The 27827-nt window shown below is 39.2% G+C and overlaps 1 protein-coding gene across 4 annotated transcripts; it reads right to left on the bottom strand.

Moving 5' to 3' along the window:
• Positions 1-764: 764 nt before the first annotated feature.
• Positions 765-26482, bottom strand: YIPF4 (Yip1 domain family member 4). 4 transcript variants are annotated; one of them, XR_013961577.1, is made up of 8 exons: positions 26139-26482; positions 19643-19796; positions 17308-17479; positions 15146-15223; positions 13755-13868; positions 8779-8928; positions 2697-2862; positions 765-2370 (listed from the first exon to the last, which is right to left on the bottom strand). XR_013961577.1 is itself a non-coding variant. In XM_080686956.1 (7 exons), exons 1-6 carry the CDS (start codon positions 26215-26217, stop codon positions 8791-8793), a joined length of 735 nt encoding a protein of 244 aa, XP_080543082.1. In that variant the 5' UTR covers positions 26218-26482; the 3' UTR covers positions 765-2370; positions 8779-8790. The 4 variants fall into 4 exon arrangements, 3 of the variants coding, with proteins under 3 accessions (XP_080543082.1, XP_080543083.1, XP_080543081.1); XM_080686956.1 differs by lacking the exon at positions 2697-2862; XM_080686957.1 differs by lacking the exons at positions 765-2370; positions 2697-2862 and adding an exon at positions 5602-7535.
• Positions 26483-27827: the final 1345 nt, after the last annotated feature.

Consider the following 27827-nt stretch of genomic DNA (forward strand, 5'->3'; position numbering starts at 1 on the left):
AATTAATCAAGAAGTACTCCATGGTGGATAGATATTGCAAAGTTTTTTGGTTTTTTTTGTTAATCCTCACCAGAGGATATTTTTTCCATTGATTTTTAGAGAGTGGAAGGGAGGGGAAGAGACAGAAACATTGAGGTGAGAGAGATATATCAGTTATTTGGTAACAAACTAAAGGCCCTATCTCTTGCCAATGGAAATCAGTGTTTCTTCACTGAGTCTCAAGGAAAGCATTCCAGGAACCCACGTATAGGAGATTGTGGCATGGGAAGATTTATTTGTAGCATCAGATGCAAAATCAAAGGATTGCCCCTGCGTTCCCAATGTCCCATCTCGGTTCATCCAACCTTATCTTCATCAGGGCCAGAAATAGGGCCAATGTCCAGAGATTCTGTGCCTTAATAAAACTTAGTCCTTTGGAGCCCACGCAGTCTGCTGAGGGTACCAGGTGGCCGCTTTGAAAGGCATGAGTGCACAGGATGGGAGGAAGCTTTTTGTTAGGCTGATTATATTATCTACGGCTTGGGAAGGACCTGGCACCCTTTTCAAACGGACCAATTTCCCAGGCTTCTGATGGGCCCACCCCCTAACCAATCTAGTTCCTAGATCAGGGGTGGGCAAACTTTTTGACTCGAGGGCCACAATGGGTTCTTAAACTGGACCGGAGGGCCGGAACAAAAGCATGGATGGAGTGTTTGTGTGAACTAATATAAATTCAAAGTAAACATCATTACATAAAAGGGTACGGTCTTTTTTTTTTTTTATTTCAATAGTTTTATTCATTTCAAACATTTTAACAAGAAGAATGTAAACACTAATTATTATAATTTGAAACTTCAAAAAATGGAGGAATCATAGCACAATAACATACCTTATATTGAAGATGGCAAAGGCAAAATAAAATTGCCTAACAAAGGAAAGGTACAAAAGCCTTTCAAATTAAACTTAAATATAATAAAATAATTTAAAACTAAAACAAATAGAAAAGAACAAAATGTGTAAACAGTAAATTAAACATTTTCTTTAGTGCAACTTGCAAATTATGCCGGAGACGTAGATGTAGATGGCAATGTAGACTGTGTTGAAAGGTTTTTGGTCTTTAAAACATCAACTTCAGTGGGAACAGTGTTGTTGGTCTCCTTTTTAGCTAATGCTCTGATACTGTGCTCTCCAGGGGCGTGTCTACGCATTCCCAGGGTGATGTCGGGGGACGCGTCCGTCCTCGGGCATTACAAGGAGCCTCTGGAAGATTGAGAGGTTGTTCCTTCTACTGAATGGGCAGATATAAATCCGCCCACTCAGAAGAAGGAGCTGCGGCCGTGGTTAACACTGCTGCTGGTGAAGGAGTGGAGGGGAGAGCAAGAGAACCCTCCGCTCTTTCGGCTCCGCTGGCCGGATAGAACAGCCGAACGGGCCGGATCCGGCCCGCGGGCCGTAGTTTGCCCACGGCTGTCCTAGATCTTTCCGGGTTATGTCTCTTATCCAATCCAATCCTTTTCCAAGGTTAGACTGAGGAGGTATACCTCCATGGTGGCCGCCTTGGTTCCTACTGCACATTTGCTTACCTCCCCCTTTATTGTGATGTGGGAGGAACAGACTCCTGGTTCCCTGGGGAGTGTGTGAAGCTGTAACTTCCTAGGGAAGCAAGCCGGCTTATGGTCCCTAGGTGATTATGCCTAATAATGCCTGATTTCCTTTGCTCCCCTCCTTTATAATAGCTATCTATGCTAAGATATGCACTGGAGAATGAATAAATAACACATGATATATTCATTCAAAGAAATTCTCTACAGCAGTGGAAATGAATAAATTTACAGCTACCTGTATGCCCACAGATGAAGCAAGATGCAGAAGAAAATATACAGGAAGATTCCATTGACATACAAATTTAAAACATATAAAAAACCCTACATATATTGCTTAAGAATATATACATAAATAAAATTATAACAAAGTGCATGGAAATGAAAAACACCAAATTTAGTAAAATCAATTTTATTTGGGGAAAGAAAATGTGATCACAAAGTACAAACTATTAGTAATGCTCTTTTTATTAAGTTGTTTATTTCTTGACACAGTTTCTGAGTGCATTAATCTGCATACCTTTTTATAAATCTGAAATGTGTCCTAGTATATTCAAAAGAAAAACCGAGTTTCCCCTTGAGTTTTCAGTTCCGGCCGCACAGGGATGGGGAGAAGCAGAGAACAGGCTGTTGCTATCCCCCTGGCCACATATTCCCCAGGTCACGAGTTCCGCATCCACCGGTTTCAGAACTTGCTTACAGGACTAGCGCGACAGGAACACATTGAGGGGTCATGGCGCATGTGTACAAGATGAGGGACTATGCTGAGCAGCTCATGGACTATGGGAGGCTGGGAGATACCAAACAACAAGACATGCGCGTGGGTGACTTCTGGCTCACAAAGACTTGATCCCAAAACAGTTTCAAGTACTGGCCCCTTGGTACCAAGGTCAGAATGAGGACTACACGAGAATGCTGCAGATCCGAAATCGGAAAAAGCAGGATTGGGCTAAGATGGCAGTGATCAAGTATAAAGGCAACTGCCTCCCACCCGTTTTCATATAGTTCTTATTGGAATCATTTTCATGAACAACTGTAATAGGGTTTTATATCTTCCCCAGATGTTACCTTCAGTTCCACAACGTCAATGAAAGTCATTAAACTATTTTGCCCTACCTGGTTTGGCTCAGTGGATAGAGGTTGGCCTGCGGACTGAAGGGTCCCAGGTTTGATTCTGGTCTAGAGCAGTAACTCGGTTGCAGGCTCATCCCTGGCCCTGGTCAAGGTGCATGCAGGAGACAATCAACGTCGCTCTGTCGTCTCCCCCTCCCTTCCACTCTTTCTAAAAAAATCAATAGAAAAATATCCTCAGCAGAGGATTAACAAAACAAAAAGTCATTAAACTTAAAATGATGAGAATCATTGATGGCTACCTCCTCAATGCCCCACACTGGGGATGGAACCCACAACCCGGGCATGTGCCCTGACCAGAATCAGTGACCTCCTAGTTCATAGGTCAAGGATCAACCACTGACCACAGAGCCATGCCAGCCGGGCAGTCATTAAACTATTTTTTAAATTGTGATATTCTGCCTTTTAAAAAAATTATTAAGACACTTTTATGTGTAACAATTGAAGCTTTGCAATAATGACTACTTTCTTTCTTGTTTTTGTTAGATGTTTTACGAGTGAGCTCATAAATCTAAATTGCAATAAATCCATATTAATAAGTTTTATTAAATACTAGAGGCCTGGTGCATGAAATTCGTGCAAGGGGAGGGGGTGTCCCTCAGCCCAGCCTGCATCCTCTCCAATTCAGGACTGCTGGCTCCCAACTGCTTGCCTGCCTGCCTGTCTGCCTTCCTGATTGCCCCTAACCGCTTCTGCCTGCCAGCCTGATCACCCCCTAACCACTCCCCTGCCAGCCTGATTGATGCCTAACTGCCCTCCCCTGCAGGCCTGGTCACCCCTAACTGCCCTCCCCTGCAGGCCTGGTCCCCGCAACTGCTCTCTCCTGCAGGTCTGGGTCCCCCCCAACTGCTCTCCCCTGCAGGCCCGGTCGCCCCCAAATTCCCTCCTCTGCCAGCCTGGTCACCCCTGACTGCCCTCCCCTGCAGGCTTGATCACCCCCAACTGCCCTCCCTTGCAGGCCTGGTCCCTCCCAACTGCCCTCCCCTGCTGGCCATCTTGTTGTAGCCAACTTGTGTCCACATGGGGCAGCCATCTTGTGTGTTGGAGTGATGGTCAATTTGCATATTACTCTCTTATTAGATAGGATTTCATGCTTAAAAATCCTTGACTTTATTTAACATTAACAGCACAGTAGATGGTGTTGACAATTTGTGGTGTGTTTTTTTATTCCTTACCTGAGGATATAATGTTTTTATTAATTTTAGAGAGAGGCAGAGGGAGAGAAACATTGATGTGAGAGAGACTGATTTTACAGAGAGAGGGAGGGAGGGAGGGAGGGAGGGTGAGAGAGTGAAACATTCATGTGAGATACATGCCCCAACCGGGGATCAAAACCACAACCCACATGAAGAAACAGAATATACTAGCATCTTAGAACCCCAATCTAAGTACCCTCCTTCAGTTACTTCATTCCCACTTGAGTAACCAAGATCCTGTTTTTGTACTTTACATAAATAGATCCACAAAGCATATATTCTTTCATGTCTGGCCTCTTTGGCTCAATATTAGGTTTTTGAGATCATCCAAAATCTTACATGTAGTTATAGGTCTTGCAATCTTATTGTTTTCTCTTGTGACATAATTTGTCTATGTGGGTTGTTTCCAATTTTGGATGTTACTAATGATGCTATGAATATTCACTGCATCTAAGTTAAAAAAATCTCAGTGGTAACACCAGTATCCCACTGAACTATTCAGAAGGGGTGCTGAAGGAATTTTTTTCAAGCAACTTGCAAACTATAAATTAGCCCGGCTGGTGTGGATCAGTTGGTTGAGCATCACCCCATGCACCAGCAGGTCACTGGAATCCAGTTTGATTCCAGTGACCTGCTGGTGCATGGGGTTGCACTCTCAATCCCCAGTAGGGGGCATGCAGGAGGCAGCTGATCGATGTTTTGCTCTCACATCGATGTTTTGTTTTCACATCAATGTTTCTATTTCTCCCTCTCCCTTTCTCTGAAATCAATAAAAACATGTTTTTTTAAAAAAACTATAAACTAAATATCTTAAAGTAAAAACTTGTGGATATCTTGGTGAAAATTAATAAATTTGAAAACAGGATTACTACCAATACAAAATGTAAGTAGGGAATTATTTTTACTAATGCCATTTTAATTATTCTGATATCTTTCCCTAAATTAAACTCCAAATTGCAATCTCAGCATATCAAAAGAAATTCAAGTGAGAGACCTAACTCTAAATTTTATGTTTAATTCTATATGGCTGCACAGGGAATATTTTTCTTAGCCATTTCTTCTCAGAGCATTACACCCCATAAAGATACGCTAGGATTAAAATTTTATACCAGTTTGGCCAAAACCGGTTTGGCTCAGTGGATAGAGCGTTGGCCTGCGGACTGAAGGGTCCCGGGTTCGATTCCGGTCAAGGGCATGTACCTTGGTTGCGGGCACATCCCCAGTGGGGGGTGTGCAGGAGGCAGCTGATCGATGTTTCTCTCTCATCGATGTTTCTAGCTCTCTATCCCTCTCCCTTCCTCTCTGTAAAATATCAATAAAATATATTAAAAAAAAAAAAAAAAAAAAAGATTTTATACCAGTTTGGCCGAAACCGGTTTGGCTCAGTGGCTAGAGCGTCAGCCTGTGGACTGAAAGGTCCCAGGTTCGATTCCGGTCAAGGGCATGTACCTTGGTTGCGGGCACAGCCCCAGTAGGAGGTGTGCAGGAGGCAGCTGATCGATGTTTCTCTCTCATCGATGTTTCTAGCTCTCTATCCCTCTCCCTTCCTCTCTGTAAAAAATCAATAAAATATATTAAAAAAAAAAAAGATTTTATACCAGTTTGTTATAAGTAAATGTATTCACAAAGTGCAACTTCCTTCAGAAAATACCATGATTTCAAGTGCAAAGATATAAGAATGTCTAGTATTCACTGATGTCAAAATCATATTTCGGGATTTATTTAAAAAGTGGCAACAGATTCTCAAACACACAAACTACTGCCAGGAAATTATACACACGAGGGAAAGAGAACTTGTAATTTAGTTTCTAATGGGAAAGTAAAATATATTACAAAGTAAGATATAATACAAGGGTTTAATTAAAGAAACCATCTATGAAAGAGGATAATAAAATACCATTATTTTGTTTATGTACTAAAATATCAGAGCAGAGAATTCTGAAGGCGATTTTTAGCTCTGTTAAGACCTACTTCAGACTGCCATGCTATGCAATTGGAAAGAATTATATTAACACAAGCCTAAATCCTGTAATAGGTAATTTTCAACACTATGAGACACCTTATGGCTCCCCATCCTGAGTGTTGTTCTCCTTTGTTGCGAAGAGAAAAACAATACATGCAACTTGTTCAAATACCAAAAAAAGAGAGAAGTGTACGGAAGTAAGATATTTTAACAAACATGTGACACATACAAAAAGAAGCAAAAAGGCATGTCACAATTTCCTGGTCTAAAAATAACTAAATATGCCTTAATAAAAATATAAAAGGTAAGTAATAATCATTTTAAAATATTCTATTGGTTTTGCTGAATATGAAAAATATTCTGTTTTTATTAGTTTGAAGAAGCATTATTTTATTCATTTTATTACATCAAATTTGAAAAGAAACTGACTAAATTTTAAACATTATTTAAACAAAAATATATGCCTTATTTTAAGTCAATGCAAATTTCACTCATAACTCTATACTAGCATATTAACATTTGGGGAATTTTTGGAAAGATACATTATTACATATAAAACTGTCTTATAAGACCTTAGGAATAAGAAATGGTTCATAAAACTTTACAAATCTTCCTAAACAATGTTTAATACAATGAAAATTATATGTAGACTATGATTTTTAATAAAAATTTCAATTATTTTACAATCAATTTGAAACAGAAGTAAATATGCCTCAATTGTTTTGAGGACTAACATTCATCAGGATTACTATAGCTGTTAAAATACTTAAAACATACACTATAAGAAACTATCTGGCTAGTTTTGTTCTAGAAATACTAATGAACTAATAATTAGGTTGGAAATCATGATTTAAAATCAATGACTTAGAAAATATTATATAAAAATTCAAGGAGAAAACATTGTTATGGTCCACTTATCATTATTAGTTGTAGCAGTACTGTATTTCGTACACATTTACAAATCATGTTTTCAAACTGACAATGTGATTTAACTGCTTTGCTCATTAACATATGAAGATGTTGGTTGAGCTTGAAACATTAAAATTGTATTTATATATAGCCCAAATAGGGCAGTTTACAAGATTAAATGATGTTATTCTTAAATACCTTTTTAGAACACAAATACCTCATTTTATCTTACATCATTATAAATAAATGATAGCTTAGAAATATTAAACTTTTTTATGTACTTAGTCCTAAAATTCCTTGACTTATTGCTTAGTGAAATTCTATCCCCTAGTATGGATCCTCAAGCTTTTTGGAAAAGATTCCAGGGTCAACAATATGGACATCAAATATAATAATTCACTGTCACAATGTATTGATCCTCAGGAATTCCTGCAGTATGACAAATATTTACTTTACAGTTACTGCTTCTGTAGCTATAGATCCTTCTTCACAACATCATATTATTTAGGTTCCAGAAGTTCCATCCCTCTGGTGCTTCCAATCTGTTTTCTTAAACTTGTTTAAAATATCAGCATATGAAATTTTCCACATTATTCTGGTTCAAAGGCAGAGCCACACTTTTCCTGCAACCTAAAGTAAGTTTTTTCTTTCTTTTTTCACCGGGGAGAGGGTAAAAAGAAGAGAGATGGGCTTGGTATCTTGCTAATTTATAGGCTAGCTTCAGAGTTGCTGTGTATTTCCTGATGGAAAAGATTGCTGAAGGAATACATACCAAAAGATGGCCGTGTTATCATATTGAGGGCAGCAGTTAACGCTTCCAGCTCAGAACAGAATAATACAATAATGTGCTAATAGTTAGGCATTTGCTATTTTATGAACATAAATATTTTATCTACTTTACAAAGTAATATTAATTAAAGATACATATAAAGTCTATGAAATTATTTGCAACAAAAATTTCACTAGCTAAAATTTCTTACTATTTCCCTTAGGAAATATTGTACATCTGTTAGAGAACCTGATACTTGTTAAAATATCAAGTAATACAGGACAAGGTGTTATAACACAAAACAAACAGCTAGGAAGCACTTTATTTTTTTCTACTTCATGTAACATTGTTTAGGACCACAAGATTTTAAAGGTCTCTTTCAAGCAACTTCTATGACTTAGGAATACCACTTAAAAATATTTACTGATGCTATAAATATTACTGCTTTTCTACATATTAATAATTTTAATGAATGTCATATCCATTATACCTTTTGCTCCTTTGGTCAGAAAGATAAACAGAAACTTTTAATGTTTAGATACTAAAATGTTTTTTAAAAACACCCAAACAAATCAAATCTGTATCAACGTATGTTAAAATTAGTTTTGTTATTATTAAGAATTTTAACAAGGGCATACTGAAACATGTATGAGATTTAAAAATTAAAAAACAAATTTAAATTTATAAATAAAAAAATTAATGGCCAAATTGAAGAAAATTTAAGCATCAGATTTAAAATATCTTCATTTCTTGTTATTCAGAAATATATTTTGTGAATAAGAATTATTTCATAAATATATATGTATAAATATAAATATAAATCTACAGGATCTACAGTGAAGAGAAATCCTTTAAAGAAAAAAATTGCACTTTTAGATTATCAGGATGTTGTCATATTTACCCTTTAAGTGAAGTGTAATTACCATTCCAGGTGCTTTTGGCACAAATTTTTAGGAGAATATCAACACAATCTTAAAAACACAATGCTTTTATATTTTATTGACTGGAATATGAAGAATCAAACAGAATTCAGAATTCTGATTTAAAAAAAAATCCAGATAACTGCAATTACTTAATTAAATCCAAAAACAAAATATTGTTTTTAAAAAGCCTTAAACCTGTCTTTATATCTGGAACACATAAAATTTTATCAGCAACAGCTTTTCTTCAATCCCTTCAGCAAGAATTCCCAACCTTCACGCAAAGGTAACATTGTCTTTTTCTACTCACATGTGACTTAGATCACACTCCAGTATATAAGGACAAAAAATAAATGTATAATAAAAAGATTGGATAAATCAGGAGAGGCTTTTTGGTCTTGAATTCTTCACCCACTAACAATGAAGCAGCACTGTAGGCAGCCCAAAACACACCAAACAGCTTTAAAAAACAAACAAAAAAGACAAAGGGCAGCATATTAGCAAGTCAATTAACATTTTGCATATTATAGAGTAAAAATAATATTTACAATATTGTTTAAAACAACCCTGGCAACCAATGGTGGTAAACAGTAAAACTTATTGAGAATGTTTAAAACGTCCAAGAATGGCCCTAGATGGTTTGGCTCAGTGGATAGAGCATTGGCCTGTGGACTGAAGAGTCCTGGGTTCAATTCCAGTCAAGGGCACATGCCCAGGTAGTGGGCTTGATCCCCAGTAGGGGGCATGCAGGAGGCAGCCGATCAATGATTCTCTCTCATCATTGATGTTTCAATCTCTCTCTCCCTTTCCCTTTCTCTCTGAAATAAATAAAAAATATATTAAAAAAATATATATATATATTAAAAAAAAAACTTCTAAGAATGTTAGTCCTTGCTCTGCTCCTTGACTTCTGCAAATGAAGTGTTTTGCTATAAAACATGTCTAATCAAAAGAATCACCTAGGATGCCTAATAAAAGGAAAATCCTGAGATTCACTCTAGTTGTGATCAATCAGAATTTCTAAGAAACAGGTCTAGTTATAAATCTTTTTAACAGTGTCCCTCGTGATTTAAGGTAAGGCAACTTCTGGAAAAACTATTATTGGGTCAAATTGCTAAAAACAATTTGATTGCTGAAAGAGAACTAATTGACTTTTCTTACACAGAAGAATTTACTTTCTTCTAAGACTATAACAGATTAAATAAAAATTTTACACAATGTTTATTAAGTATCCCAGCATTTTCCCAGGAATAGATAGAAATATAGGGTTAAATAAAAAGGAGGGAAAAAATAACATTTTGGTGAAGACTTTAATTAAATAAAATATACTGTGGTTTTCTAAGTATACACATATCTAATTTTAAATGATTTCTACTGGAACTTTATGTAGTACTTACTGATATAGTTACTGAAGCCATTTTACAGATTAAAATTAAAGAAAGAACTTCCAGGGCACAAATCAGGGAAAGTATGATAGAAACAGACTTGGCATAGAGCAGGGTTTCTGAACCTTGTACTACTATTGACATTTCTGGGCTGGATAATTGTTGTGCGAAGGTGTTCTGTGCATTGCAGGATGTTTAGCAGTATCCCTGTCTCAACCTACTATATATATACCAGTAATATTCCACCACCAATTTGTGCCACCCAAAAATGACTTGAAACATTGTGAAATGTACTTAGGGAGAAAATTGCCCTCAATTAGAACCATTGGTACAAGGGTAAAAAATATTGGCATACTGACTGAAAATGTATTTGAGATGGTCCAACTTTCTACTGATTTTTAAACTAAAAAAACACAACAACAACACAAGGACAGGCTAGAAGAAATTAATGGGGGGAAAAAGGAAACATATGTAATGCTTTCAAACAATAAAGATTTTTAAAATAATCCTATATAATAAAAGGCTAATATGCAAATTGACCGAATGGCAGAATGACTGGTTGCTATGATGTGCACTGACCACCAGGGGGCAGACACTCAAGGCAGGAGCTTCCCCCTGGTGGTCAGTGCGTCAGAAGCCGGGCTCATGGCTGGCGAATGCAGTGGGAGTGGCGAGAGCCTCTCCCACCTTGGGGGCAGCGCTAAGGATGTCTGACTGCCGGCTTAGGCCCGCTCCCCGCGGATAGTAGGCCGAAGTCATCAGTCGGATATCCCCTGAGGGTTCCCAAACTGTGAGAGGGTGCAGGCCGGGCTGAGGGACCTCACCCCGAGTGCACGAATTTTGTGCACCGGGCCTCTAGTTAAAAAATAAAAAACAACAGCCCTAGCTGGTTTGGCTCAGTGTATAGAGCGTCCGTCTGTGGACTGAAAGGTCCCAGCTTCGATTCCGGTCAAGGGCACATGCCCAGGTTGTGGGCTCGATCCCCATTAGGGGGCATGCAGGAGGCAGCCAATCAGTGGTTCTCTATCATCACTGATGATTCTATCTCCCTTTCTCTCTCCCTTCCTCTCTGAAATCAATAAAAATATATTTTAAAAATAAAAAACAACAAAAACCACATAAATATTTTAAACCTACAGAAAAGTACAGAAATATATACATAAAATTATGATCAAATTGCATTTGTATGTCATGTTTCAATTTTTGTTGTTATATATAAATGGTTAACAATTGGTAAGAATTATAGAAATTTAATTTTTAAAAGATTAGTGGTTATAGATTAAACTGTATTTTAATGCTATAGTTAAATAATGAGAGTTCTGCAACATATTCCTCAAAATTTGGACTAAAATAAGGAACATGTACAATAACTCATTACACACAGAAGATTAAGTCGTTAGGAAAACAAATTTGGCAAATAAAAACGTAAAGTTTAAAAACAATTTTATCCTAAATTTTTAATGATATAAATAAGATTTTCCATTTTATAATATATTCATATGCTCCAAAAAGATTAAGGACCAATTTTCAGTTGAATGCGATGACTAAAAATGACCAGAAGACACAGTTTTAGCAATTTTAGGTGTAGTCTCAGCAGTATTAAAACAGGCTTTAACCCAAGTTAAAAAAAAAAATGAGCAGGAAGTTATTCTGAATGATTCAGTAAAGTGGTTTTTCACTAAGGCTAGATAATTAAATGCCAGCATGGGTCTAGCTCCTACACTATAAGAGTTTTAAACTAAGTGTTAATAATGGCAATTTTAAAAAAATGCTTAGGATTAGAATATAAAGGAAAAAAGATCTCCTTGATCTGTAAAATGTTCAAACATACAAAGGTGTTCTCAAAATATTCTTTTACTAGAGGCGCAGTGCATGAAATTTGTACACTTGGGGGGTGGGGGTCCCTCAGTCTGGCCTGCACCCTCTTGCAGTCCAGGAGCCCTTGGGGGATGTTCACCTGACAGCTTAGGCCCGCTCTCCACAGGGAGTGGGCCTAAGCCAGCAGTCGGACATACTTAGCACTGTTGTGGAGGTGGGAGAGGCTCCCGCCACTGCCACTGTGCTTGCCAGCCGTGAGTCTGGCTCAGGGTTTCTGGCTGAGTGGCGCTCCTCCTGTGGGAGCACACCGACCACCAGGATCAGCTCCTGTGTTGAGCGTCTGCACCCTGGTGGTCAGTGTGTGTCATTGCAACCAGTCATTCCGCCATTCAATTGATTTGCATATTAGCCTTTTATTACAATAGGACAAGAGGCCCGGTGCACAAAATTCGCGCACGGGGGGGGGGGGGGTGTCCCTCAGCCCAGCCTGCACCCTCTCCAATCTGAAACCCCTCTGGGACCAGGCCTACCGGGATCGGGCCTAAACGGGCAGTCGGACATCCCTCTCACAATCCAGGACTGCTGGCTCCCAACTGCTTGCCTGCCTGCCTTCCTGATTGTCCCTAACCTCTTCTGCCTGGCAGCCTGATCACGCCCTAACCACTCCCCTGCCAGCCTGATTGCCCCTAACTGCCCTCCCCTGCAGGTCTGGTGACCCTTAACTGCCCTCCCCTGCAGGCCTAGTCACCCCTAACTGCTCTCCCCTGCAGGCCTGGGTCCCCCCCAACTGTCCTTCCCTGCAGGGCCAGTTGCCCCCAACTTCCCTCCTCTGCCGGCCTGGTCACTCCTAACTGCCCTCCCCTGCAGGCTTGATCACCCCCAACTGCCCTTCCCTGCTGGCCTGGTCTCCCCCAACTGCCCTCCTCTGCTGGCCCGGTCACACCTAACTGCCCTCCCTGTTGGCCTGATTGCCCACAACTGCCCTCCCCTGCAGGCCTGGTCCCCCCCAACTGCCCTCCCCTGCAGGCCTGGTCCCCCCCAACTGCGCTCCCCTGCAGGCCTGGGTCCCCCCCAACTGTCCTCCACTGCAGGGCTTGTCTCCCCCAACTGCCCTCCTCTGCCGGCCCAGTCACCCCTAACTGCCCTCCCTTGGGGGCCTGGTCCCTCCCAACTGCCCTCCCCTGCTGGCCATCTTGTGTCCACATAGGGGCAGCCATCTTTGACCACATGGGGGTGGCCATCTTGTGTCTTGGAGTGATGGTCAATTTGCATATTACTCTTTTATTAGATAGGATAATATTTGTAATAACAACAGCTACCACTTGTATGCCTACTCTGTATCAAGCACTGTACTAGGCATTACATATACTTTAAAATCTTCAGAACAGTAGTTGTTCACATTCCCATTCTGCAGAGGAGTGTAAGAAAAAGTATCTCCTCTCCCCAAGGCAGAGAGCAAGTTAAGTGGCAGAACCAGGGTTTCAATTCAGAACTGACTGGTTCCAAAGTTCACATTCTACTCAATTTCTAATGCTTATATAATGTCAGTATTAACCTGTAGTTACCCAATTTTGAAAGAAATAATTTCTCCTATGCTGGAGTAAGTAATAAACTTTAAAAACAAATGTCATAAAAATTAAGTGGCACTACTTAAAAACAAATACTTTAGTGTGGAGGCTACATTAATGGCAGTTCTGAAAGTGGTGGTCTTAAAAAGTTCTATTTTCCATAAAGAAGGTAGCTAATCAGTGATTCTCTCTCATCACTTATGTTTCTATCTCTCTTTGCTTCTCTCTTCCTCTCTGAAATCAATAAAAATATATTTTAAAAAGTAAAAAAAAAATTATCTGAGTATAATATCCTTAGGCCTGATTTGTTCTTTGTTCTTTATCCCCGAGACATATATTATAATTTGATAATTAAAAGGAAAAATAAATACCATTGGTAAAATCAGTGAGTAAGATCACTGTTCCAAAATACTATTAATTGTTTGATAAGGAGTTATGATATTCTTAGCCAGAGAACTAGTATACTTTCGTTATTGGAAAATAATAAACTACTTTTTATAATACATACTACTTACTTTTATAAGTGTAGACACCACTTCAAATGATCCAACCACCAAAAGTATAGGGGCTATTACAATGAGAGGAAGTAATGAATATCCTATAACTCCAAGAACTTGGCCATATGCAACCTGTGAATTTTTAAATTTTTAAATAAATGTCACAGAAATCTAGATATTCATTTAAACCAATATTGAACATTATATATTCTGTTATACTTTCATAAATGTGAGAATTAGGAAGAGACATGACGTATTATACTCATCACATTTCAAATTTCATATACTGTGCTATGTTTTTTCTATGCATACATACTACGATAAAGTTTAATTTGTAAACTAGGTAGAGTAAGAATAACAACAACTTGCCCAGCCAGCATGGTTCAGGGGTTGAGCATTGACCTATGAACCAGGAGATCACAGTTTGATTCCCAGTCAGGGCATATGCCCGGGTTGCGAGCTCGATTCCCAGTGCAGGGTGTGCCAAAGGCAGCTGATCAATGATTCTCTATCATCATTGATATTTCTGTCTCTCTCCCTCTCCCTTCCTCTCCAAAATCAATAAAATATGTATTTTTTAAAAAGAGTAAAAACAACTAACCATAAAATAGAACAATTATTAACAATTCTATGCTGTAATAAAAGTTATGTGAATGTGGTCTCTCTCTGAAACTGAGCTAATACCCTGGTGTCCTATACTACATGACTAATAGGCAGGTGAATACTGCATGGAGGATGAATCCACTCTCTGAACAGGATGGCAGGAGAATTCATCATGCTACACAGAATGGTATGCAATTTAAAACTTATGAATTGTTTATTTCTGGACTTTTCATTTAATATTTTTGGCTGGTAGTTGCTAACAGGTTAACTGAAACAGCAGAAAGCTAAACCGCAGATATGAGGGAACTAGGGTACTTGCAAAAATATAAAACACCACCACTCTTCTCACTAACGCTTTTGTTTTGCAAAATGTTATTTTTCTTTAAAACGTATTCTTTATGTTAAAGTGAATCTAGTTTAATTTTTAATTTTAAATGAATAAATATATTTTTTACAATTTTAACATGGTAAATATGATAAATATAACCCACATTAAGAAATCTCTTTGGGGACCTGAGATCAAAAACTTTGAGAATGCTATAAAAGAGAATAAATTGTATGATTCCCTAAAAAGCTGACAATTACTTATGAGTGGGATAGGACCTTTTCTTTCCATTTCCTTTCTTATAACATTATTGAGTATATACAATACTAATATGTTGGTCCTCTTAAAGGAAGTAGCATAAGTTAAAAGCAATTCTGGAACAAGAAATACTTATGATGAATATAGCCACTGATGGCATCTGCAGCTCAAAAATAAAGCTTACCATAAAAAACAAAGGCTATTTTCAAAATTAACCACTTACTTCTCCACCAAGAACTCTGGCCAGTAAGAAAATAGTTAGTGAACCAAATATCCAAATAGTTATAATCCATGATACCACCTAAGGAGGAAAAAATTCATGCAATTAATTCTTTGTACCAAATAAGCTGGGAAGTTCCTAGGAACTCAATTCCCTGTCATATAAGATACTTTGGTATACCCTATTTCAGGTCAGAGAGAGTTGGTTTGGGTTCCCTGGTATCTTTACAAAACTTAATAAGAATAAAATGTGAATGTAATTTTACATTCAAATTGAAAATTTAGCCCAGATGGCATGGCTCAATTGTTTGAGCTGACCTACAAACCAGGAGGTCACAGCTGGATTCCCCAATCAAGACACATGACCCGGTTGTGGCTTGATCCCCAGTGGAGGGGGGTGGGGCGTGAAGGAGGCAGCTATTTGCTCTCATCATTGATGTTTCTCTCTCTCCCTGCCTCTCCGAAATATTTAATAAAAACATTTAAAAAAAAGAAAATCTAGCAACGAACAATTGCGTAAGGACACATCAGTACTTCAAGAATAATGATAAAAGATTACTATAAAAAGAGAACCAAGAGCTTATTCCCAAACCCCTGATTTTCACTATCCTGCAAGGAAAATTCATCCCTGACACAGGTTACCCATCTTCTTGGGAGGTCTTTAAAGTTTATATTAATCACACATTTATCCAAATAATAAAGACATTTCAGATCATTTTAACCCCTGAGACTTAGCATAATAATAATATGTGCATACATTTCCCTCTTCTGTCTACTTGGAGTCTAGAAATAATGACACTCCAGCAGCTACATAAGCATTCTTATTGCCCAGGTTCTGGTTTCTAAATATCATTCCCTAATAAAAGGAACTAGGACTCCTTAGAGAAATAGGTGATTCCAGGGCTGAAGCAGGTAAAAGATAAGCCCAGAACACTTCGTAGAGTCAGAGGAAAGAAAGTACTCAAAAAAGGATGGGAATATGTTGAAAGGACACTGAAGCTAATCTGAAGGAGCTCCAAATGACTAAAGCTGAAATAATCTCAGGATGAGGGAGTGATTTATGTATGTTGTGTTTTGATGATAAAGCCCCTGAGAGTAGGACAAAGTATTATATAAAAACAAATACTGGAGGGGCCGGGGGGGGGGGGGGAGGAAGATATCTGTAATACTATCAACAATAAAAAATACATATATATATATATATATATATATATATATATAAAGTCAAACAAAAAAGAACACAACAAATATTGATGGAATCCCTACCATCATATATTGAAATGTCTATTTTAAAAAACAGAACTAAAAATGAGAAAAGGTAAGAACATGATTATGAATTTGTGTTTTGAACTCTTCATCCCTTGGGGAAATCAGTAAGGACACAGGCAGCCCTTTTGGTCACTTCTGGTCAGAAGGGATTAGTTCCATCCATTTACCCCAGTCGCTATACAAATATTAATGTTTTCTTTTCTTTTTGGTTAATCCTCACCAGAGAATACTTTTACAATGATATTTAGGGAGAGTAGAAGAGAGAGGGAAAGACAGAGAGAAACACTGATGTGAGAGAAACACATCAATTGGTTGCCTCTTGCAGGAGTCCAGACCAGGGCCCGGGCCAGGAAGGAACCTGCAACCGAGGTACGTGCCCTTGACCAGAATCGAACCTGGGACCCTTTGGTCCACAGTCCAACGCTCTATCCACTTAGCCAAACCAGCTAGGGCCAAATATTAATATTTTCTATGTGAATGATAATGTGGAAAAGTTTGAAAAGCATTAATGTAAGGTACTTCCCACATAATTAAGAATAGTTCTATGAGCCTGGCCTTTGTGGCTCAGTTTTTGAGCATCCATCTATGAACCAGGAGGTCATGGTTCATTTCCTGTTCAGGACACATCCCTGGGTTGTGGGCTAGATAGGGGCGTGCAGGAGGCAGCCGATCAATGATTTTCTCTCATCATTGATATTTCTATCTCTCCCTTTCTGAAATCAATAAAAAATATATATATATTTTAAAAAGAATAGTTATAGGGATGACCAATGAGAAATAATGCATAGTGGTAAAGCATTTCTCAAATGTAATGTCCTATGATAGTTAATATTTGGCTACCTTTAATTTTTAAACTCTTGAAAAATTTAGAATTTATATAAAGTAAGATATACTTACCCTGAACTGTCCGTATAATGATATCATGGAAAAGAAAAGAACAACAGCCAGAGGACCCCAAAAGTCAGGATTGTCTCTCACCACTTGTCTATTAAAACCAAGTGATGGCATTGGCATCAAAACGCATCGGATTTTGTAGTAAATATCCTTCAGATCGATATCCAATTCTTCCCTATAATTGTAAAATAAAAAAATTTATAAGGCACACTTGTGAATATGGAGACATCTGTAGTAGAACTTATATCTATATATACAAAAGGCTAAGTGACTGTCCAACCGGTAGCTATGATGCGCACTGACCACCAGGGGCAGACGCTCAACACAGGAGCTGCCGAGCTGTGGTGACTTGGCAGCAGTGGTTCTTGGGTGACGCATCCGGAACCTGAGAGGAGGGAGCCCGATTCTGGGGTGCGTCACTGGAGAACCGCACTCTCACAATCCAGGACCCCTTGGGGGATACTGGAGAGCCGGTTTCAGCCTGATCCCTGCAGGCCAGGCCAAGGGACCCCACCTGCCAGAGGGACCCCACTCACTCTGCAGACAACCTTCTAGCCGTGGCGCTGCCCCAGGTGTGGCCGGCCCCTGAGGAGGTACTGCCAGAGGATGGCTCCAGGGCGTGTCTGGCCTGTCTTGCCCAGTCCCACCTCCACCGGCCACCTTCTAATTAATTCCTTTCAATGTGCATGAATCTGTGCACTGGGACACTAGTTTAAAAATAATGGCATAGTCTCTATAGGTCAACAAAGCATTTGCATTTGAAGTACCATATTTCACTGATTCCAAGGTATACATTTTCAACATTTTACATCTCTAAAGTTGGGATGAATCTCACATTTGCTGGTGTCTTACAATTACTGTCAGCCTGAAGGGAAGCCAAGTGTTTCCAAGATCTGCCTTTCCTTTTGCCAGTCTCCTAAAGGCACTACCAATTTGGGACTTTAAATATAATTTTCTGCTTGAGACTTTTTTGGACCATACAAATAACTCAGATTGCAATCCTATATGCGAACTAGTAAAGGACTTACATTCTCAGGGGAAAGTTTTCTTCCAATACCCCACCCAGGGCCAAATGGAGACAAATAAACTCCCCTGCTGTCTCTTTTTGTATGTTGAGTTATTTGTCATTTATCTTTACACCAAGGAGATAGCCCTTTGATGTCCTCAGCTTTATGCTGTTTTAAGCACTTTTTCTTTCTTGTTGATAAATAGAAGATAACTACACCTTATAATCCATAGTATCTTATATTTGATGAAATATGGTATATCAACATAGAAATAAGATGTTTTAGCACTCCATCTATCAATAATTATTACAGAGAATAAGTTGGTAATGCCTCGATTTTATAAAGCTATAGGTTCTTTTCAAAATTGTTTAATTCTTCAGATTTTTTCCAAGTGATAACATAGTCATTTTTTTAAAAAGGTAATCTCTCTATAGTCCTCAGTGGTAGCTTTAGAATTTATATTTGGGAGAAATTTGGGAGTGATAATCTTTTTTTTTGGTTAATCCTCACCCAAGGATATTTTGCTATTGACTTTTTAGAGAGAGTGGAAGGGAGGAGGAGAGACAGAGAAACATCCATGTGAGAGAGACACATCGATTGGTTGCCTCCCACATGTGCCCCGATTAGGCCCAGGGATCGAGCCTGCAACCGAGGCAAGTGCCTTTAACGGGAATCGAACCCAGACTCCTTCAATCCGTGTGCTGACGCTCTATCCACTGAGCCAAACCGGCTAGGGCAATAATCTTTTTGGAAATCTTACATGGTCTTAAACTGAATTTCCACAGCAACCAAGTGGTCTGCTTTTTTAGACTGCACGTTAAAAAAAAAAAATGACTGTTATGTTTACTTGAGATAGCTACAGACCCAGGTAAACCCTAACAGTTTGAGTGTGTGTTTACGTGAAAGAGAGAGAGGATTATGATTCTTTTGCTTTTTGTAATATTTATTTATTTACATCCTCACTGAAGTTATTGATTTCAGAGACATACACCAGAGAGAGAGAGAGAGAGAGAGAGAGAAAGAGACATCGATGTGAGAGAAACACATTTTGGCTGCCTCCTTTATGCACCAACCCGGAACCACACCCGCCACCTAGGTATGTGCCCTGACCAGAATCAAACATGCAACCTTTAATTTCTGCAATTTAATAGGTTAAAAATATTAATTCCCCTTATTTCAGTTTTAATGATTACTAATAAACTGAAAATAGCCAAAACTTTTGACCAAAAAGGTTGAGATTTTCCATATTTATCTTTAAATAATAATGAAAGACTATAATCATCCCACAAACCAACTCTACAAATAAAACAGTACATATTATTTTTACATACAAGAGTGGCTTGTTATCTTCAGGATCATCATCTTCAACTTCCAAAAGCCAGCCATATCCTCTTTGTCTCAGAAATGTAGTGGCTGTAGATTCTTTAATAAAATCTCCACCAAGGTTTAATTTGACATCTGGGGCTGCTATTGAACCACTGAGGTCTTAGGAGAAAAGAGGACAAAATTATAAACCAAGGAATAATGTGTGAATTTATAACTAATATAAGCATAAATTCAACTAACATAATTATCATTTGAAGACCTACTATTACATACAATCTTCATATTTTAAAGCCACAGGTATCTAAATATCACCTTTTATTTTATAAGAAAATAAAAGATGAGAAAAGTCTCATAGCTAATTAGCTGGACTGGTACCAGAATCTACACCAAGCATGTCAAACTCGTGTTTATTTGGCCTGTGTTAGCCTTTCAGTTTGACATGCTTGATCTACACTTATAACAATAAGTTAAAAATTTTTTATCGAAGCTTATGTCTTGTTTTATTAATTAATTATTTATTTATTTTTGGTTAATCCTCACCAAGGATTATTTTTCCCATTGATTTTTAGAGTGCAAGGGAGGGAGGGAGGAAGAGAGAGCAAGAGAGAAAAACATCAATGTGAGAGAGATACATTGATTGGTTGCCTCCTGCATGCACCCAAACTGGGCTGGGAATCAAACCTGCAACCAAGGTATGTGTTCTTGACCAGGAATCAAACCTGAGACCCTTCGGTACATGGGCCTATGCTCTAATCATTGAAGACACTGGCCAGAGCTTATTTATTTATTTAAATTAAATTTATTGGGGTGACACTAGTTAATAAAATTATACAGGTTTTAAGTGTACAATTCTATGCACCTGTATATTGCAATGTGTGCCTACCGCCTAAAATCAAATCTTCCATCACCATATTTTTTACTCCCTTTACCCTTTACAGTCTCCCAATCCACCTTTCTTCTGGTAACTACCACACGGCTGCCTGTGTCTATGAGTTTTTGTTTGTTCATTTGTTGCTTTCAGAATAACTTTAAATTTTAAATGGCAGATTTATACAAAATATATCACATGATATCATCTTGCATTCCCTTCATTATTATGTATATTATACAGAACAAAGTGACTGTATAAATTATTTTCAAAGGCATTACATATATATATACCCCCAAACCTTCAGACATAACTTATTGCCTAAAGGAAAACTATAGATAATTTTTCTCTACTTTTTAATGTATTTATTCATACGTTTTTTCATTTAAATCACCAAATATTTATGTTAAGTACTTCATATGATAAAGAGTAGTTCTGGATAAATCTAACTAGTAAGAGTTCATTGCTATTTCAGCTAACTCTTCTCTTTATATAATTACATCTTTAGTTTTGGCAAAAATAAAAGGTTTTTTAGGTCACCTCTAAAAAAGGTGAAGAGATTCAGTTTCCCAGATTACAAAATAAATTCCATTCATAGTCTGCACAGTAGCTTAGATGTTAAGATAATCACAGTAGTACAAATGTCACATATTGTGGTAAAAAAAAAAAATGGGGAGAGTAAAGGACTTGCTTGGGGTCATATGGGAGTTAAGAAAAAAGACATCTGTAGGACCAGGCAATATGCACTAGTAAACAACCATCATCGTTGTTAATTAGAAGCCACATAACTGGAGCGGTACTTTAGAAAATAATTTTGGCAACAGTAAACCAAAACTTTCTTTTTTAAAAAAAATGTTTTTATTGATTTTTTAGAGGGAGGAAGGGGTAAGGATAGAGATAAAGAAATATCGCTCACACCCCCTATAGGGGTTCAAGCCTGCAACCCGAGCATGTGCCCGGACCAGGAATCAAACCAGGGACCGAAACCACTGAGTCACACCAGCCAGGCAACCCAAAACATTCTTAACATAGACATGCCTTCTCTGGAGACCACAGACAGCATATACATATATTTTTAAAAAGCTGAATTTTAACCTAAATTTTAGGTTAGCTTTTGAGAAAAGCCATTATAATTTTGGCTAAAACTTCAATGAGTGGATCAATTATGAGTCATAACCTGGTCTGGTTGTGAGAACTCCTGCAACCATTTAATTATAATAAAATGAAGCAAAGTCCTAGCTTAGCTACTAATTAATACAGCAAATCATTAATGTTCTCTGGTCTCCAGTTTCCTATTCCTTTCCAGATTTAACATTGTATGATTCTAAAAAGGTTTTATAATACAGCTTATTCAGTTAGAGATAAAATGCAAGTACTTTTGAATTTAATGTCCTTCCCTACTTAAAGTTTAAAATTATTTCTTGTAAGATGCCATCATAGAACCTTGTAAATTAAAAAATATTCTCTCAAAATTACTTTCTGCTTCTTTGTCTTAATCTCAGTTGAAAACGAGTTAAAATTTAACTAAAATTCCATTCCATTAGGTACAAGAAATGTTTTTCTTGACCTAACAAGAGGAAGATTTAGGTCAGGAAGTCATTAGTACAGCAGTGACATTAAAGGTTTTGGAATTATGAAGCAGGAAAGGACCTTAACAACTGTTTCCTGCCCTGTAGAAGGGGCTACATTTAATCTAACCCAAAAAAGGATCTATAAATTATAGTGTTAAGGAATGCTGTAATAAAGAATTGTATATGTTTAGCAGTTTGTCATAGCATGGATGCCAGAATCTCAAAAAGGCACCTTTAGCTTATAATTATGTAGTACTTTCAAAGTGGGAAAATATCATGGACATATATGTAGGAATGCCAGCAACAGTAGCTTGACACATCCCCCAGTACCACCAAGACACAATCAGTGAGAACAAAACAACAGAAAAGTCCAAAAATTGGTAGTTAGCCTAACACGTTAGCAAACCAAAACAAGAATAGCATTAAAAACAACAACAAAGATTCCAAATCACTTCAAGAGCACAGCTGTCTTAAATTAAACCAGAGTAAGAACAGCTAGCTTGGTTCTTAATTCTAGGATAGGTATTCATAATTTTAAAACACTATTTTATTTATTTATTTTTTTTAATTTCAGAGAGAGGAGGGGAGAGGGATAGAAACATCAATGGATTGGCTGCCTACTGAGTGAGGATTGAACCCACAACCGGGATATGTGCCCTGACCAGAAATCTAACCATGACCTCCTGATTTATGGGTCGGTTAGCTCAACTGGCTGGGCTAAAATACTAATTGTAAATTAGTTCTTTCTTATTACACTATGTAAAATATTCTTGTTATTTTCTAAGAAATGTGTAAAGATAATAATAAATATGTGGATTTAAGAGGAAATATTCTTTGAAAAAAATCTATTGCAAAGGGAAACCTTAAAAATGTTTCCACTGCTATTTGGGCTCAGAATGAGGACATCTCAAATTTTATTGAAAGCCATCTGGGAAAACTGCAAAACAAAATTTAACAGTAATTTTCTCTCCCTTTCAATTCAAGTGAGTGTATGAATGGGTGAGGGATCTTTTCTCTGAATTTTCTATTCAGCCTGGAGAACTTCACTTTGAAAGATAAGGAAGAACTTGGTCAAGTGTAGTACCCATAATAATAAAAGCATAATATGCTCATTAGACCAGATGTCCTCCTGGACGACCTTCTGGACGAAGCTGGGCTGCGAGGGAAGACCGGGTCTCGGATGCCGGCAGCTGGAGGGAACCCCAGGTCCCAGGTGCTGGAGGGAAGCTGGTGCCAGCAGCCAGGGGAAGCAAGGCCTACTCTTGCACAAATTTCGTGCATCGGGCCTCTAGGGATAGTATATTTAGGATGAGATTTACTGATCTGCCTCTAGATAAGTTCTAGATTTCTATGAAAGAAAAGTATGCTGCAATGAATAATGCACATTATGTGGCCAACTGTCAAACTTTTTATATATGTGAATATTTTCTTATTTAATATGCAATAAGAACAAAGACAAAACTCATCTTATTTGAAAATAAAATCCATATGTGCTTAAATCCAAACCAGAACTGAGTATTTGTGCAGCAAAACAAAAGCACATGTTTCACAGTGAAGGAATGAATTCCCTTGTCCCATTTTAGTTATAAAACATTTTAATGCATATATAGGCCAATGAAAGATAATGATTTTATAATTGCTAGACATCCTATATAATAAAGCCTAATATGCTAAGTGTCCAATCATCCGTTCAACCAATCAAAGCGTAATATGCTAATGATATGCTAAGGCCGCTCAACCATTTGCTATGATGTGCACTGACCACCAGAAAATAGTAGGGAGGTTACATGTACCCTTCACCCAGTTTCCCCCAAGGTATCATCTTATGTAACTACTAGAGGCCCAGTACACGAATTCGTGCACAGGTGGGGTCCCTGGGCCTGGGGCGATTGAGGCCTATCAGGGGGCTGGCCAGGGGGAGGCACCCCGGGATGTTGGCCGGCCTGTCGGGGGGCCAGTCGGCTGGGGGGAGGGTCTGCAGGAGGTTGGCTGGCCCCTGATTCATGCATGGGGAGGGCAGGAGGTCCCCTCAGCCCGGCCTGTGCCTTCTCAGTCTGGGACCCTCAAGGGGGTCCTTAGCACTGCCGCAGAGGTGGGAGAGGCTCCTGCCACCTCCGCTGCGCTCGCCAGCCGTGAGCCAGAGCCTGGCTTCTGGCTGAGCGGCACTCCCCCTGTGGGAGTGCACTGACCACCAGGGGGCAGCTCCTGTGTTGAGCATCTGCTCCCTGATGGTCAGTGTGTGTCATAGCGACCATTTGTTCCTCCATTCAGTCAATTTGCATATTAGGGTTTTATTATATAGGCTATGTCCTTGGATATATAGGGAGTCTATATATTCTTAAATGCTAGATGGAAAAGTTTGAATAAACCTTACAGATTTTACTTATTCCAGGTTTCTTGATTTAGTATACAGTCAATACCTTAGTTCATTATATTATTGTCAGATTTCTTAGGTGTATTTAAGAAAGGTAATTCCTAGGGGAAGGGAGGATATGAACAGTATATACAAAAAGTAATCTGAACAAACATTAGGTTCTGATACTCAATGATAGACTTCTAAAGTCTGGGAAAATTAACATGGATATTCCTCCCTAAGCACTATGCTACAAAATTTAGATGAAACAAACCAAAATATTTTAGGTTGCTATTTTTCACCAAATATAGAGGGAGTTGGAGTGCTGGGTGAAAAAGATGAAGTGGATTAAGAAGTACAAATTGGTAGTTACAAAACAGTCATGGGGATACAAAGTACAGCATAGGAAATACAGTCAATAATGTTGTAATAACTCTGTATGGTGTTAGATGTACTGGAAATATAGAGGAGAACACTTTGTAAAGTATACTGTATAACTACTATGCTGTACACCTGAAACCAATCCTATCCTATCCTATATAATAAAACCCTGTGCTAAGGACCCCTAGAGGAACATCCCCCCAGGAGTCCAGGACTACCAGAGGGCGCAGGCCGGGCAGAGGGGACCTCCCCACCCCGTGCATGAATGCCGTGCACGAATGTCGTGCACCAGGCCTCTAGTACAAAATAATACCGAATGTAAACCGTAATTGAAATAAAAAGAGAAATGGATCAGCTACCTTCTTTATGATAGATAAAATTTTTATTTTACATTTTAAATTATAACCAACACTACAGTACTACTTAAAAAAAAAAACAACAACAGTAACAATCAAAAAGCAAAATAAGGGTGGGGGGAGGGAAAACCGGCTATATTAACTAATGCACTAGGAAACCGGATTTGAGGAAATACTACATTCTTCTCTAGACGAAAATTCCTATAGTTAAGTATAACTTATTTTTTCATATTAGGTAGTAAGTCTGCTCACTGGAAAACCACTGGTGTATGCACAAAAGTTTATTAAAACTAAAACTTGAAAATGACTAGCAGAGGAAGATTCCACTTTCAAAGTCTGGTAAGGAGCAGAGAAAAGGAGGAAAACAGAATTTCCTGTGCTGTAGAAAACTCTCTCCAGCACAACTGCTTCGTCCAAACAGCTGTCACAAGGAAATCTGCAGAAGCCATTGTCAACACCTCGCGGGATTACAAGAAGTTTCAAATATACGTGGGTCTATTTCTCTGAATATCAGGTCAACCACTAAAAAAAAACAGGAGGAAAACTGGGACGGTGGCAGAATATCAAATTCCATGTATTTGCAGCTCCGAATCCAAACCCAGCAAAAGTTACCGACGGATAAATAAGAAGAACGCTGCTCCTTCCTTGTTCTCACCTTTGACACCTACCCTGACCAATCGCTTTTCTGAGTAACAGCAAGTCATTTCATAAAAAACACCTTCGAGTTCCGTGGTTCATTTGAGGTGAGCAAGTCACCCTGAACAACCTGCCCCAACGGCGTGGCGCAAGCCAGAGCTGACCGAGAGACTCGGAAAGCGCCCACACCCTCCCTCGCCGCCCGGGCCCTCTCCGAAGGCCCCGCGGGCGCAGTCAGCTTCCGACCCGGCCACGACCGCCTCGGCGCCAGAAAGACCCCGCCGCGTAGGGCTCCGCTTCCTGCGGCGAAAGGGGACTTTGGGGGCTCAGCCTCACCTTCCGCGTCTGCTGAGGAGACAAAGGTGAAGTCCCCGTTGGTGGGGGAATAGGCCGGGGGCGGGCCCGGCGGCTGCATCTCGCGGCCGCTGGGAGCCGGCGGCGGTGGAGGAGGATGCGGCTGGGCCCAGGCCCCAAGGCGGCCGCGGCGCCGACCCGCACCGGCACCCTACGAGCCGGGAAGTGCAGGCCGGAAGCGAGCCCGGGACCAGCGCAGCGCCCCCGAGAATGCCCCACCAAAGTCTCCGTCGTGGCCACGGCCCAAACACCTCAACGCCGGTGCCCTGACAGGACCATAACAGTGACAGCGCTGCGAGGATTGGTTCTTTGTAATGTGCTCTCCCATTGGCTCCCGGAGAAAGGTTCTGATTGGGTCGCCTGTTGTTGATCCCGGAAGTTTACCCAGGACAGGAAGTTCACTTCTAATTTGTGGACCACTCCGGCTTCCTCCTCCCTGTTGGCTGTTTTGTTTTCTTTAAGGCTCATATTTTCTGGCTTTTCTTTCACCTAGTTCCTTCGTTTTTGTTAACTGGGTGGGTTAAAGAATTTTAGAACTAGGGACGTTTCTAATGGTCAGTCCGGTTTAGGATCCCAAGATTTTGTAGGGGGATGGGGCAAAGGCAAGTGAAAATGCCATGAAATTGCCCATCGTTTTAAAGGTACCTTTTCTTCATTGAGCATTCATATGGTTGTAGACCTTTGACCGTTTCCTAGAACTCCTATAACGTTAGTCCAACCAGTTTCTTTTTTTTTTTAACCCCCCTTATATCCCTCCATTTTTGTTTTTATCTTTTCCTCTTTTTAAACAAAGAAAGCAGACAGATACATGTTGGTAAATGCTAACTGCCCATATTCCCACAGAGACAGTGTAATCTGAGCCCAATATACAGAGAAAGGAGGGGGGAAAGCTAGAATTCTATGCACTAGGCGGGGCCTAGCACCCTCCAGCTTCCAGCAAAGCTAATGAAACAGGCTTTTCTTTTTTTCCCACAGAACACGGTGGTGTTGGTTCCATAAAGTTTTTGTTGAGACAGGAAAAGATAAAAATATATTTGGAACAGAAAGGGGTGGAGATTCTTTTTCCACTGTATTCCGGTCAAGGTAATTCCCCTCCAAATAAGGTGAGAACCTGTATAAAGGAGAGAGGAGACCTTAAAAACTAGGCATCTGAGTACAAGAGGAAAAAAAAGAGAGAGATAGAGACCAAAACTTGCTCCCAGGGGTTGGATAAAATTTAAAAACTAGGTTGGAATCTATCAGTGTTCCATTAGTCATCTCCTTTATTTTCCTCTCCTTTCTCCCCCTCATCATCTACTTCATCCTCCTCCCCTTCATCCATATCTTCCAACCCTTCCTCTTCATGATCATCATCATCTCCTTCCCCGCCCCTCTCTGTTAATCCTCACCTGAGGATTTTTTTCATTGATTTTTAATCATTTTTTAAAATATATTTTATTGATTTTTTTACAGAGAGAAAGGAAGAGGGATAGAGAGTTAGAAACATCGATGAGAGAGAAACATCGATCAGCTGCCTCTTGCACACCTCCTACTGGGGATGTGCCCGCAACCAAGTTACATGCCCTTGACCGGAATCGAACCTGGGACCTTTCAGTCCGCAGGCTGACGCTCCATCCACTGAGCCAAACCGGTTTTGGCTTCATTGATTTTTAGAGAGCGTGGAACACTCAG

This window comes from Plecotus auritus, assembly GCF_963455305.1.
Source record: "Plecotus auritus genome assembly, chromosome: 8".
Lineage (NCBI taxonomy): Eukaryota > Metazoa > Chordata > Mammalia > Chiroptera > Vespertilionidae > Plecotus > Plecotus auritus.